Consider the following 15780-nt stretch of genomic DNA (forward strand, 5'->3'; position numbering starts at 1 on the left):
ATGGAAATGATCTCCCTAGACTAGTATTCTAGTGGACTAACTCCTGTGCTGGCTGTGCCTTAGAGGCAGTGAGGAATAGAAAGATACTGGCTCTTGACTCCAATGATTCTTCTCCACAGTCATTCATGAGATATTTGTCATGTTAGGAAGAACAGTAGAAAAGCTGACAATTACCACATTCTCTTTTTTCATGAGAGATGGAATTTTGTGTGAATTGGCACTGATTTTGATTTATAATAAGATACTTTCTTATCTATGTTTAAGAATAACCAGTCATGCTGGACATTGATGGCACACGCCTTTAATCTCAGCACTCGAGAGGCAAAGGCAGGTGGATCGTGGTGAGTTCGAGGCCAGCTTGGTCTACAGAGCAAGTTCCAGAACAGCCTCCAAAACAATACAGAGAAACCCTGTCTCGAAAAACAAACAAACAAACAAAATAAAAAGAATAACCAGTCATTGTCTTAAATTGCTTGTTGGTTTTTAATGGACAACACATAAAGATATTTGTTAACTTCTTGGAGTCATGAAATATAATTGATTGCAAGAATTTTCATAAAACTTTTAAATGACAACTTTAACTTTCAAAAAGTTTCTCTGTGTGTGTGTGTGTGTGTGTGTGTGTGTGTGTGTGTGTGTGTGTGTGCCTGAAGGCCATAGAACACTCATGGAGGTCATAGGACACCTTTGTCTAGGGTTCATTCTCTCCTCCCACCCTGCTTTTAAGGCAGGGTCTGACCTGTTCTGCTGATGTCCTCACATGCCTGATGCTCCTGATCTACCTCCCATCTCACTGTGATCACGTCTTGATGGAATACAGATTCCTGCTGCTGCATGAAGTGCTTTTCCCTGCTAAAGCTTCTTTTCAGCCTTTCATTTAAGAAATGAAGAGGGAATATGTGATAACTGATATGTGGCTAGCACAAGTACACTTGCTAATACCAACCTCCTGGGCTTCCCAGTGTTCACAATGGCATCTCCCTAAACCTGTTTCTCACTGTGGCATTTTAAAACAATTGGTAGTATCTTACTCCTGAGACTTAAGTACTTTTCATCCATAAAAATAAGAACATCTGCTTATCTATAAACCCTATTCTTAACTATCCAAATAAATGATTCCTTCATATCCTCTGCCTTGTCCTGACCACACTCATCCACATTCCCCAAACAACAGTTATTGTATGTTGTCAGTGGGGTTTGATCATGGTTTGCTTAACATCTTTGGAGAGAATTTTTCCCTACTCTGTGTCCCCCTAAACCTTGCGATTCCCTCTCAACTTACACAGTGGCACTGACTGGTACAAAGACTGTGCCAGTTTGACCTGAAGACCATACCACCTTTTGGATTTGTCTAGAAGGATGAATCATGAATTTTATGATACTGTACAGTGTAAATAATGTCTATTTTCAAAGTCTTAAGAAGTTTAAAAGGTCCTAGTAAGGCAATGTGGACTTTTTGATAAAAAGCAGTAGTTATATGTCATTTATCTAGTGTGTGTATGTATTTTGTTGTGTGTTTGTTGTGTGTGTATTTATATCTATGTTGTATAGAGTGTATATCTGTGTTGGGTGGGTGTTAAATGACTACTAAATTCTTAGAGATGCTTCATCTTTTCCTGCCTGTCTTCCTCATTCCTTAGACAGAGATTCCACTGTGCCAGTCTGGGAGTTGATAAATCATTGCCCTAGAATATGTGATTTGATAAACTAAAAACAGCAACTGTCACTAGCTTGGGCTTCATGTCAACATTGACCTGAGCCTCTTCCTACTCCCTTGGAAAAGAGGAATGTCCTCCTTCTTCTCCCAGGTACCCACACTCTGCTCCTCAGGATATTGATATAGCAAAACCTTTTATTGCTGGAACCAGTGAATTCACCAAATGACAATGACTGTGGTTGTCCTTGTTGATAATGATGGCCATTGGTGCTTTAGCCTAGATCTAAGGAGCTCATGAAGAGGACCAGTATAGCAATGGAGCTGGTCGCCGAACATCCCATTTTGTTCTTGGATGATCCCACCACTGACTTAGACTTGAGAACTACTAATAATGTCATCTCAGTCCTGAAAAGGTAAGGGCTGAAGAAACATTGTTTTTTTTTTCACTAAATATCTGGTCACTTGTGTGCATTTTGGTGCAGGAAATTCAGAAGTAAGCAACAGAATTTCTTCCTTGTTTATTAGAGGGAAACATTCATTAACAAGGAATACACATTGAGAACAATGAGAGAAAAGTATAGGGAAAGATGGCTGTGGTGAAGGTGGAGCACTGCTTTAAACAGCGTGTCCTCATGACACTCAATCACGTGACAAGTGAGCTGGGGGTGAGTGAGTGAGAGCTGAACAGAGTGCTGGATGGAGGGAAAACTCATTTGTTCTCTGGATAAGCATGTGTGGCATGTCTAGAACATTAGGGAGACAGGGTAGACTGACTCAGTGAACTGAGGAGATAGAAATTTGTTAGTTTGCTGCCAAGGACACCACAGACTGGGTTGTATTAAATTTCTTACAGTTCTGGATTGGGAAGCCAGACATTAAGGTATCCACAGGCTGTGTCAGTTGCAGCCTGGATCACTGATTGTGGATGGTGTCTCCTCCCTCTTCATGTGTCTATGCCCTGATCTCTTAAATGGATACCAGTTACATTAGGCCACACTAGCAATCTCATTTAAACTTGATTACCTTTTTAAAGACTATGTCTCCATGACAACCGCATTCTAAGTTCTTAGATGTGAGGTCTGCCACAAATGATTCTTTGAAAGGACACAATTCAGCCATCCACATTCACAATTGGAGTGAGAGGGATTGTGTGGGTTGGGTGTAGATTGCCTGGACCACCCCCGCCACTAAGGTTTTCCATGGTGGGGATGTGGGAAAGCTTCTGAGTTTAGATCAGAGAAACGCATCATGGAGAAGTTGTACAGCTGCACTATGGACATAAAGATGTCAATAGGACCCTGAGGTGTAGCAGTTACTATGCTAGGAAATGGTGAATTCTGGGTAGCTTTGAATAAGGAATAAATAGGATCATCTCTGGGATTAGCCATGGCTGAGAAACAATTCCTAAGGTCTGAGTCCTGAACCTGAATAAGAGTAAGTAAAAGAAATGCTACTTCCTTTTTTCAAGAAAGAAGTCTGTGCCTGAAATATTTATAGAAAAAAATGTATAAGGGATAAGTTTTGTACATTTTAGAAATGCATAGAGTTCCAAACTGACTGAAGAAACCCAAGAACCATATAAAGGCTAACCCATTCCCATGACATGTGCTCCTGGTGGTCGAACTTACTATGCTCTGTAGGAGGAAGTTTGTATGCCGCCATTAAACATGTGACTTATTAGAGGCGCATACAGATGAGGTAATAAAAGGGCGGTTTACCACACCGCTAACCACACCCACTTTAGGCAGGACTAAAGACGTATACGGCTGGATAAAGACGTATACGTACGTAGGTGGAACTACGTCACTAGCCAGGCCCACTTTTGGGCATGGCTAGGGGGTGTTACGGGGGAAGATATAAAAGACAGCACACAGGAAGTCTCGGTCTCTTTTCCCGGAGTTCGGCTTCCGGTTCGGCAGCGGAAAACTGCTTGTCTCATCTGGGTTACTTGTTTGGTATCTTGTGAGTAATTTCTACAATAAATACTTAGTTTTACTTCCAGTAAGTGTCGCTTATCGTTACAGCATCCATTGAAGCCTACAATGCTCTCTGTATTTTCTTCCTTCCCCCTGTTCTTTGTTTTGTTCTAACATCATGGTTCACCACCCTAAACACCCCTGCCTGTACTTCCAAAATCCAAGATCTCTCCATCATTGTACCTCTCCATCGAGGATGTCAACAACTGGGGACTTGCCACCTTCTAGTCTGCAGACTCCTCAGGTGTCACCCCTTTCCCCTGTCTGTCCCCTTTCCTGTCTGCTTCAGGATACTCTAAGATCAAGTTCTTGTTCAATTTCCAATATCGAACGCTCCTCTTTGTCAATGTGTCTTATGCCAAGGCTAGTCTTAGTGCATTACAAAAGGTCATCCTAAGTGAGGATTCTCCCAGTGTTCCGGGAGCAGGCTCAGGCCCTGATGTGCTGTGTTCTCCTTGGTCTGCAACACTCCTGGAGTTCATTCATGTGGTAGATTACTTTTTTAATATTTATTTATATTTATTGTGTGTGTGTGTGTCTGTGTGTGTCTGTGTAGCACTCGTGTGGAGGTCAGGGGACAAGTCAAGGAGTCGGCTTACTCCTTCCACCAAGTTGATTCTGTAGACTAAACTCAGTTCTTTAGACTTGGTAGCAAGATCCTTTACCCACTGAGCCATCTCATTTGCTTGACTTGAATTTTGATCATCTAATCAAGCGGTGGGTGCTGGGTTATAGAATATGAAATTGCAGTTTTTGTGATTTATTAATAGTCTTACAGGGAAAACAATCAACTATTATGTCATTATTCTGCCCTTGTTTCCAACAACTAGTTGTCCTGGTGGAATTCAAGGTGTACATTACCATGCCCAGCTTTCTCCCTCTCTGTTCTCTCTTCTTTTCTTTTCCTTCCTCCCTTCCTCTGTTCTTTCCTTCCTTCTGACCATCCTTCCTTCCTCCATCCATCCCTCCCTCCCCCTCTCTTTCATTCATACTTTCTTTTGTCTTTTTGAAACAGGGTCTTATGTATCCTATTTATTCCTGATCCTCCCACGTGCTGAGATATTACAGTTATGCCACAATACTCATCTTTAATAAAAGTATTTTCACAGTAGTTGTAAACAGTTTTTGGTTATTGATTCTCCTAACAGAAGATACGACATCCTGAAATGGTTCAGCTTATTTTTTCCTATCATAGAATTAAACCAATGATCATACCCTAGGCTTGCCCCTCATTAACTGTGACCCCTTGGTCTGTTGCTTGACATTTAAAGCCTTATCAAGGGTGAAATTAGATTAGAATCAACTTATGCCGATATTGTAAAGATTAAAATGAGGTTTTTGCTGAAGTGCTTAGCAAGGAGAGCAAGATTAGGAATGTGAATCACATTTTCAGAACAGTGAAAACCACTTCCTGATGAGGCAGAAAGTAAATGATTAGAGGGAATTTTGCATACAGTCATCAATTTAATATTTGCTCTGCCATTGGTTCTCAAGCTTGAGTGAACCTGTCCATCACCTGGGTTGCCTGTTCATGATATGGACTCCTTGCACTGACTCCCAGATTTTCCCACTCAGTGTCTAGAAGACTGCCAGGGATCTATGCAGTAACACTTGAGTGGACCGTGGACTACTGACATCCCACATGTTAGTAGTCCTAGTACTTTAAACGAAAGCTTTAGCTTGGCTTTCTCTCAGGTGAGATGAGGTACTTTTTAAGGAAAATTCAAGCTGAAATGGGAACTAAGACTATAACTTCAGGAATAAAACATTTTGTTAGGAGTTTCAAGATTCCTCTATCTGGTGACTTATGGTTTTTCCCTCTTTAAACATAGGATGTCTATGAGGGGACAAACAATCATCTTCTCCATTAATCAGCCCCCATACTCCATCTTCAGATGTTTTGATAGCCTCACCTTAGTGGCATCAGGAAAAGTCATGTTTCACGGCCCTGCACAGAAGGCCTTGGAGTACTTCACATCTGCAGGTATGACTTTTGCTGTGAGAGGTCCTTCATACACAGGATCTGGGAGGAGAACAGAGGATCTCAGGAATGTGAATTAACCCTCGTGTAAACATGCTGTGTGTGGGTTTCTCCATTTTCTAGGCCTTTCGTTAATGTGGTGACAGGATTCTGTTAGCTGTGAGACACGGGCTTGTTGATCAGGTCTCTCTTCTTTCTCCTGTCCTGTGTCACCTGTGTCACAGTGTTTACTGACTCACTCGTTCTGCCTCCCGGTCAGGCGACTCTCTTGGTTAACATGCCGGCACCAGGTGCAGTTATCCCTCATGGGACAGCTTTGGAAAGGCCCAGTGTCCTCATGTTCTTGCTCACATAGCAGATGGTGGTTTTCAGTTTTCTCTTATCTTGATCTGACTCTGAGAACTGGAGATATCACTTAACTTAGTAGTAATTTTGCGTTTCAGGATAAGGCAATATTGGTGGCTTAAGTCTGGCTTCTGTGGACTTCTGTTTTTCATCTGCCTGGTTTGTTCAGAGTCAGATTCAATGATTGTTACAACAACTCTTCATGCCAGCCTCGTCCTAGTGCCAGCCCAAATAACACACAGAGACTCTATAAGTTATAATGCTGCTGGCCAATATCTAGGACTTCTTATTCACTAGCTTTATCTTAAGTATTAAACCCATAACTACTAATATATTATATATATTTCTACAATGTCTTTTCTTACTGAGAACACCAGACTCATGCATCCTCTCCTCCCCCTGTCCTCCTGGGGTCACATGGTGACTCCCTACTACATTTCCCAGAATCCTTCTTCTCTCCTAATCCCACCTATCTTGCTTCCCTATTGGCCAACAGTGTTTCAATCATCAACCAATAAGACAGACATATTTACGAAATGACATCTCCCACCAAAAGATGACATATTTTTCAGTGGTTCATGCTGTTAGTTTCATCTTTGTGAAATATGAATATATTTATGGATTATTCTCTTGACTCTAAATATACATTTAAAAATTTCCTGTCCATAACTCTTTATTTGTTTTTTATTAATCTTCATCATTTAAAGTTGTATAAACATTTGTGATTTTTTTGAAGTCCTATAAAATAGAGGCCACATTCAAATAATTCTTTCATAGGAATAGTTCATATATATATATATCATTCACATAAACATACAATATATTCATAAGATTGTATAGACATATATCATACATATATATATTAGACTGGGATGCAGATATTTTTGAAATAGTATGAGTGTATACATATTAGGAAAGGATAAATTAGTTGGGGGGAAGAAAAGGAAATACTTCTTAAATTCTGTCTCCCCTCCCTTTTCCCACTCTCTGAAAGAGGATTTGAGTTCATGGCCTACCTTCTTTGTAGGTTATGACTATGATTCCCATAACAACCCTGCAGACTTCTTCCTTGACATAATTACTGGAGGTTTCTCTGCTATATTAGACACAGAGGAAGATGATCATGAAGGTACGTGAGTTCTAGAGTCAAATTTTTACCTAACTGATTTCATTAAAACACAATTGTGGTTCATTAGAATAGAGGCTTTTTTTTGGTTTTTTCAAGACAGGGTTTCTCTGTATTGTTTTGGAGGCTGTCCTGGAACTCGCTCTGTAGACCAGGCTGGCCTCGAACTCACAGACATCTGCCTGCCTCTGTCTCCCAAGTACTGGGATTAAAGGTATGCACCACCAACGCCAGGCTAAAATAGAGCTTTTTATGTTAGCTAGGTGTCCTCAAGTTAGATAATAGTCACTGATGCCTGCTTGTGCTTTGTGTTTTTTATTTAACTTATAAAAGTAAATATATTCATTGTTTGCCATACTATTTATCATATTGTTTTAGACAGATTTTGCTTATTGTAGCCAGAGTGGCCTTTAATGTGTGCCCCTTCTTACTCATATTCCAAGCACAGGTATACGGGATAAATTGGCTAATTTTACATCAATTTGACACAAGCTAAAGTCCTGAGATGAGGGAACCTCTGTTAAGGTAATGCTTCTGTGAGATTGAACTGTAGGGCATTGTATTTATTAGTGACAGATGGGGAAGAGCCCAGCCCATTGTGTGTAGGGCTGTCCCTGGGATGGTTGTCCTGACTTCTATAAGAAAAAAAGAAGATCAGGCCACAGGGAGCAAGTCATATAGGCAGCACCTTCCATGGCTCTGCATCAGCTCCTGACTCCAGGATCCTGTCTGTGTGACTTCCTGTCCTGACTTCCATCAGTGATGCAGCACCGTGTGGACGTGGAAGTGAGATACCCTGCACCACCCCAACTTGCTTTAGTTCATGTGGTCCATGGCAGTAATAAAATCCCTCACTAACACACAGGGCTGTGTCACCCTGCCTGGATTTGTCTATAACATCTTAAAAACAAGATAGATGGCAGTTTTTGCATTTGCATAGACATTTGCATATACATTCATTTGAAGCACAGAGCAGGGACCAGACTTTTATGCTAAGAAATATAGATCCATCAGGGAAGTAGGACCTTGTTAAGAATCAACGATAGGAAAAGGCCATTCAGTTAGCTGTGTTCAGGGATAATGACAGCAGTCAGGTAAATCAGGGATACTTTTCCAATCTGTAAAGAATTATACAAGAGTAATTTTATTATGCTCAATTGTAGTAGGTTTAGGATCTAACTCAGCTGGTGGAATGCTTGCCTACCATGCATAAAGCCTTAAGTTTGGTTCTTAGTATTGCATAACTGGGAATGAAGGTACGTGTCTCACATCCCAGCACTTGAGTCAGAAACAGGAGCACCTGAAGAAGTTTAAGGTCACCCTTGGCTTCATAGCAACCATGAGGCCAGTCTAGGGTACATGAAACTGTCTCAGAGAAAAAAATGATACATAATTTATATGTTTTTCATGAAAATTGTCTCAGAAAAATCAATTCAACTATTGTCTGTTTCTTGTCTTTATCCACCTTTATCCTAAAGCCAACAATTATAAAGAACTTTCTGAGAGACAGCACCAAGTCACAGAAAAATTAGCCAATACATATGCTCAGTCCTCCTTATACAGAGAAAAGAGAACTGAACTGGATTTACTCTTGAGGGAACAGAAGTCCAGGAGGGATCCAGTCTTGGAGGAGAACATGTGTGCCACCCCTTTCTGGCATCAGCTCTGGTGGATTATCTCTCGTTCATTCAAAAATTTGCTGGGTTTTCCATGGGTCACTTCGATTCAGGTAATCTGATGAGTTAATATATTTTAATTATATTGTGGAAAACTCCACTGGGAGCAACTTGATTCTGAGTGAGTCCACTTCAGGATCACACTTACCTTCTACTCACTTCCATGTATTTGTACTCTCCTCTCTACTTGGCATAGAGAAATATTCAAAGCTTAGCAGTGGTGGTGCTTGCCTTTAATCCCAGTACTCAGGAAGCATGGGCAGGTGGATCTCTGCGAGTTTGAAGCCAGCCTGATCTAGAAAGCTACACAGAGAAACCCTGTCTCGGAAACTCAAAAAAAAAAAGAAATATTTAATAAAGGAAGTAGAACAAGATTAACATTACATTGCAGGAACTATTTTTAGCAGTTGTTTTTTATTTAGAAGAACTATAATGATTACTTCCAGTAGGAAATTTAATTCAGGGGGTACAAACTGTAATTCAGCACACCTGGGAGTTCCTCACATCTGTCTACTTTAATTCACCTATGCATCCTACAAGTGCAAGTCCAGGGCTGAGTAAACCAGGAAAAGGCTTTTTCCTGATGCGCTTTTCCTGTGGGTGGATGGATGGTAACAGGATAAATAGATGAATTTGTCGCGTGTCAGATGGGAGAATGGACCTGGAGAAAGTTAAAGCAGAGAAGGGGTGAGGATGACTGGAGAGGAGAAGGAGGGTTTATCTGGAGTTGAACTTGTGAGGTGAGGAAACAGGGCCATGGAACAGCTCTGAGGGAGCCTGTGCATCCACTCTTGAACCACGTGAAGTAGAAAGCTGCCCATGCTCGCTGGCACCAGAGTTGAGATCTCAGTTTAGGTGAACACTTTTTGTCACTTACGTTGGTGTGTCCCCTAACCTCCCAGGTGCCTGCATTCTTTTCCCCCCGTGTCACCCATGTTTCAGTACCTGACCTGAGCCCTTCACTGGCCCTTCCTGGTGGAGCACTGGGAGAAGTCTGAGCTTTCCAGGGTCTGTCCTATCAGAGTCTCAGATTGCAGGGACCTTAATTTTCAATTTAACATCCAAGCAGTCTATTGGCATGTGTGCTTTATATTCTCCCAGGGACTCTGACTAAAATATACTGTTTATCTCACTAGAGATATCTGATTAGGAAACCATATATCTTTATTTTAAAGTTTGTTCATTTTTAGTATTTTTACATTCCAACCCCTCCTTCCTCTCCCCCTGCCTCCCCACCTTCCCCTCCTCCTACCTCCCCACCTTTTCCGATCCTACCCGCCCATCTGCTCATCAGAGGGGATAAGGCCTTCCTTGGGGAGTCAGCAAAGTATGAGATACCAAGTTGAGACAGGACCAAGCCCGCTCCCCAAGTCAGGCTGGACCAGATACCCCACCATAGGTATTGGACTCCAAAAAAACAGTTCATTCACCCGGCATAGGTGCATGGACTGCTAGGGCCTCCTAGCCTCGGACAGATCAAGAGACATTACTGCCACCCACTTTCAGAGTGCCTAGGTTGGTATCATCCAGGTTCACCAGGTGTCATTTCAGACTCTGTGAGATACCTGTAGCTCAGGTCCATGTTCTTGACCCCCTTGCTCATATGATCCCTCCTCCCTCTCTTCAACTGAACTCCAGGAGCTCGCCTAGTGCTTGACTATAGATCATTGTATCTTCCATTAGTTACTGGATGTCGATGCTGTAATAGGAGTTAGGTGGTTACTAATCTGATTACAGGAGAAGGCCTGTTTAGGCATCCTCTCCACTATTGCTAGGAGTATTAGTTGGGGTTATCCTTGTGAGTTCATAGGAGTTTCCCTAACACCAGGTTTCTCCCTAACCCCATAATGCTCCATCTATCATGTAATCTCATGCATTGCTCTCCCTTTCAGTCCCTCCCCCAACTTGGCCATCTCCATCCCTCATGCTCCCATCCCCCATCTCCTTCCTTTACCATTTCCCCTTCCTGGGGCCCTCCTTGTATGTCCCTCTTATGGTCTTCCTTGTTACCTAGCTTCTCGGGGGCTGTGGATTAAGCCTGATTTCCTTTGCTTTACTTCTAACATCAACTTATGAGTGAGAACATACTCTGTTTGTCTTTCGGAATGTTTTTTATCTACACTCATCCATTTGCCTGCAAATTTCAAGATGCCATTGATTTGTTTTGCTTTTTCCTCTGAATAATACTCCATTGTGTAAATGTAACACATTTTCTTTATCCATTTTTGGTTGATGGGCATCTAGGTTGTTTCCGGGTTATGGCTATTACAAACAGTGGTACTAAGGACATAGTTGAACAAATGCCTTTCTGGTATGAATTTGCTTCCTTTGGGTATATGCCCAAGAGTGAAAAAATATATTTTGAAATAATGGTTTTCTACACCTAATAGAATTTTTTTCTTTTCCCCGGTTTCTTTTTGACAGGCAATTATCACAGCCATACTGGCGGTGATTGTGGGGGCCATTTTGCATGTCCTAAGAAATGATTGTAATGAAGTCCAGACCAGGTAGGCAAATTCAGATACTCATTTTCAGAAAATCCTGAAATTTGTTCAAACTTATATAAATCCATTAAGAATTGGAATTCGTGACAGGAACAGAGTAAACACTTTACCACATGATAGAATGTGTTGATACATTGAAAGCTGAGTGGAGGAACTCACTTTTTCACATGTTTCTATGGAGATAGTATGAATCTATACACACCACACATTTCACATTTTACCAGTTTTAGTGCATGAAGGAGCTTCATGTTATGTGACCATCACCTCACTGTAAACATAGGGCATTTCTTCATCTTCCCAAATGGAACCCCATAGACCTGAAAGGAGACTCCTCATACTACCCACTCCAGATACCAGGCATCAACCATTCTGCCTTCTATCATTGAATATGACAAATGTGGGAACCCTGAATTGGAGTCCCACAAGTATCTGTGTTTTGGTGTTTTTGATGTAGTTTTTGTTTGTTTTGGCTGGCTTTTTTCCATTGGTGTAATGTCCGCAGGTCCCAACAAAGTGTGGCATGTGTGGGGATTTCTTGGTCTCTGTAAGGCAGAGTAATATTCCATTGTATGTATTTGCTGTGTTGCTTCCCATTCACTGGAGCTGGATATGTGGTTTGCTCCCACATTTGACTCCTGTGAACAATGCTGTTAAGTGTGCAAGCACATCTGTTTGAGCCCTGGACTTTACTCTTTAGGTAGAAAGCTGGAGTTGACAAATCATAGGCCACTGTGTTGTTTGAGGAACTGCTGTCCTGTCTCCAACTCCACTGTAATATTTGTATCGTCACCAACAGGACACAGGGGCTCCAGTATGTCCACACACATCCTCACCCAACTTATGTTCTCTCTTGTTTGCAATAACATGTCTAAGAAAAATAATTTGTTTTTTATTATTATTTATTTTTAAGTTTAAATTTAGATTAGAAACAAGGTTGCTTCACAAGTCAGTTCCAGGTCCCTCTCCCTTTCCCTCCTCTCCTCCCGTGCCCTCCTCCCAACCCCCCCATTATTCCCTCACTTCCCCAGGGAGGGTGAGACCCTCCATCGGGGTGTCCATAGTCTGTCATTTCATCCAGGGCAGGGCCTAGACCCTCCCCTAAGAGTTCAGGGTGAGAGTGCATCTCACATTGTTGGATGGGAGTCCAAAGTCCGTTTGTATACTCGGGATGAGTACTGATATACTGCCCAAGGCTCAATAAATTACCTAGGACTCCTCACTGACACCCACATTCAGGGATTCTTGATCAGTTCCATGCTGGATTCCCAGGCTGATGCCTGGGATTCAAAAGTTAACCTTTGTCAGGTCAGCTGTTTCTGGGGATTAAACCAGCCCAGTCTTAATCCCTTTGGTCATCAGTCCTCCCTCTCTGTTACTGGCTTTCTTGAGTTCAGCTCAGTGCTTAGCCATGGGAGTGTGCCTCTTCTTCCATCAGCCACTGAATGAAGTTTCTGTTTCCCAGACTCTCTGGCCGTGGGATTGTAGGCTGGCACTCCCTAGATCTATGTCTAAAATCCATATATGAGAGAGTACATGCCATGTTTCTCTTTTTGTGACTGGATTACCTCACTCAGGATGGTTTCTTCTAGTGTCACCCATTTGCCTGCAAATCTCAGGATTCCATTGGTTTTTTTTTCTGCTGAATAGTAAGTGCTCCATTGTGTAAATGTACCACATTTTTTCTATCCACTCTTCAGTTGAGGGGCATCTAGGTTGCTTCCAAGTTCTGGCTATTACAAATAATGCTGCTATGAACATAGTGGAACAGACATCCTTGTTGTATGAATGGGCATCTTTTGGATATATGCCTAAGAGTGGAGTTGCTGGGTCTTGTGGTAGGTTTATTCCCATTTTTCTGAGGAATCTCCATACTGATTTCCAAAGTGGCTGAACAAGTTGGCACTCCCACCAGCAATGGAGGACTGTTCCCCTTTCACCACATCCTCTCCAGCATAAATATCATTGGTGTTTTTTATTTTAGCCATTCTGACAGGAGTGAGATGGTATCTCAGAGTTGTTTTGATTTTCATTTCCCAGATGGCTAAGGATGTTGAGCACATTCTTAAGTGCCTCTCAGCCATTTTAGACTCCTCTACTGAAAATTCTCTATTTAGTTCTGCAGCCCACTTTTTAATTGGATCCTTCGGTGTTTTGGAAACCTGCTTCTTGAGTTCTTTGTAAATTTTGGAGATCAACCCTCTGTCAGATGTGGGATTAGTGAATATTTTTTCCCATTCTGTGGGCTGTCTTTTTGTCTTGCTGACTGAGTCCTTTGCCTTACAGAAGCTTCTCAGTTTCAGGAGGTCCCATTTATTAATTGTTGATCTCAGTGTCTGTGCTACTCGTGTTATGTTCAGGAAGCTGAAATACCAACTAATTTTGGAGGAAATAATAAACATAAAAATCCCTTCTTCTGTGAGTTTGCTTCCATGTGGATCAGAAGTTAGTCTGCAGTGAGACAGTTGTTACAGCGATTTCCAGTCTGTTGTCTTTTCATCTTCCCTGAAGACCAAGATCTGAAAGCTTTCCAAATCTTCTAGTACTTGGTTTGTGCCATGTGTAGATGGCACATCCTAACCTAGCACAGCATAGACAAGAAGATAGATAGTGTAAGCACTGTCACAGGATAGATGGTGTAGACCCTATCACAGGAAGCATTCAGACATAAACTCTGAAAACTGATGTAGAAATGTTCTTGGAAAATGCAAACATAAAGAAGAGCTTTGTTAACTGTTTCTTCATATTCTTTTTAGAAATTGTAAAATGTGCTTAATTTGCATTTTTCACTTCCTCTGGTACCAGTATTTTCTAAGAAGTTGAACTGTGTGACAATGGCCTTTGTGTGTGGTTTATTTTGGTTGTCCTGATTAGAGGTTGATTCTTTTAGTTAGTATGTTGGTTAGTTTTTTGTCAACTAACACCAGCAAGAGTCATATGGAAAGAGGAACCTCAATTAAGAAAACGAACCTATCAGGTTGGCTTATAGACAAGTCTGTTAGAAATTTCCTTGATTAATGATGGATGTGAGAGTGACCAGTCCACTGGGAGCAGTGTTACCCTTAGGCAGGTTGTTCTGAGTTGTATAAGAATCAGGATGACCAAGTCATGATGGGTAAACCAGTATGGAGCAATACTCCATGGCCCCAGCTTCCCTCCCTGTCGCCAAGATCCTGCCTGACATTCCTCAGGAATGTACTGTGACCTGGGATATGTAAGTCCCATTCTCCCTAAATTACTTTTAGTCACAGTCATAATCACAGCAAAAGAAACCTATACAGAACAGTTGGAAACACTTCCTCAACATCATCTGAGGAATAAAGGTATAAATTATTTTCAGGGCCAATATCAATATCTTCATCATCAGTAATGTTCAGAGCTCCAGAGATGCTTCTCATGTTTGGATACAGAATTGCCTTTGTACTTTGTCCAACTGTATAAGTAGGAACTGGGTTTGAATTTTGTGGCACATGAGCTCCTTTGGCTCAGTAACATTATAGGGTTGAGAAATCATTAAATTAAATAATTAGTCCTATGCATACTTACATGCCTATTGAAAATCATTTACCCAAAATGCATGTGAAAAGTAATATTCATTGGATCAATATGCACAGTAACCAAGTTAAAGAATTTCAAAGTCTACCAATGGATAACTGGTACAGAAAATGTGACTTGGAATTCTGCTTATCTTTAAAATGGAAATTTGTAACAAAATGAATAGAATTGAACATTTGAGGAACATCGTGTGAAGTAAAATAGTCCAAACATGTTTCGTTTACATGTAGATTATAGGCAATTGTCCTCCAGGCAGCATGGTGTACACTAGCTATTGCCAGGGCAGTGAGGGATGAGGAGACACATACAGGATAAGAGTATAAAATCTATCAAACAAAAGATTTCATTCCTTTGAGATAGTAAGATTTTATTCCTTTGAGATACATTGTGCAGCACATTCAATCCAGCAAATATGAATACACATTTCAAAGTTTCGGAGAATATATTTCTAATGTGTTACCATAAAAATGATGCATATTTCTAGTGATGGACATCACTTAATTTAGTTTGATATAATTATTTCACAAGATTGTTCATGAGTCATATTAGTTTTATACGTTAAATGTGTGATTACAGGTTGTCAATCTACAATTTTAATATCTAAAAATTCAGATCAGAATGTAGATGTGGTATATATGGTGAAGTACAGTCAGGGCCACAAGGTTACTGGCTTTGTTGATAAAAACATATGAAAGTAAGCACAGAGGGAACTTGAGGACAATTTTCGGAGTCAGAGAGATGGAGAATTCCCCAAGCACCGGAGAATTGGTGTGTGGGAATGGAAGAGTGGAGAGACAGAATGTTATACATTTAGTAAAGTTAAGCTAATGATCCTTGAAAGCAAGACAGGCTCATTAGGAGGGAAGGAGAAACACAGTTGTACTACTCTATGGTTGGTCAGGGGTACCCAGGTGTTCTGCTCTATGACTAGTCATGGGGTACCCAGGTTCTCTGCTCTGTTGT

The 15780-nt window shown here is 41.1% G+C and overlaps 1 protein-coding gene across 1 annotated transcript in view; it reads left to right on the forward strand.

Annotated features, from left to right (window-relative positions):
• The window catches only part of LOC101823118 (ATP-binding cassette sub-family G member 3-like), a 54367-nt gene that overhangs the window by 18695 nt on the left and 19892 nt on the right, over positions 1 to 15780 (forward strand). Inside the window, 5 exon segments of the mRNA XM_021230822.2 lie at positions 1934 to 2070; positions 5466 to 5617; positions 6987 to 7088; positions 8564 to 8814; positions 11186 to 11268. Of these exon segments, the coding sequence (XP_021086481.1) occupies positions 1934 to 2070; positions 5466 to 5617; positions 6987 to 7088; positions 8564 to 8814; positions 11186 to 11268 (725 nt within the window).

Source organism: Mesocricetus auratus, unplaced genomic scaffold, assembly GCF_017639785.1.
Source record: "Mesocricetus auratus isolate SY011 unplaced genomic scaffold, BCM_Maur_2.0 Super-Scaffold_100006, whole genome shotgun sequence".
NCBI lineage: Eukaryota > Metazoa > Chordata > Mammalia > Rodentia > Cricetidae > Mesocricetus > Mesocricetus auratus.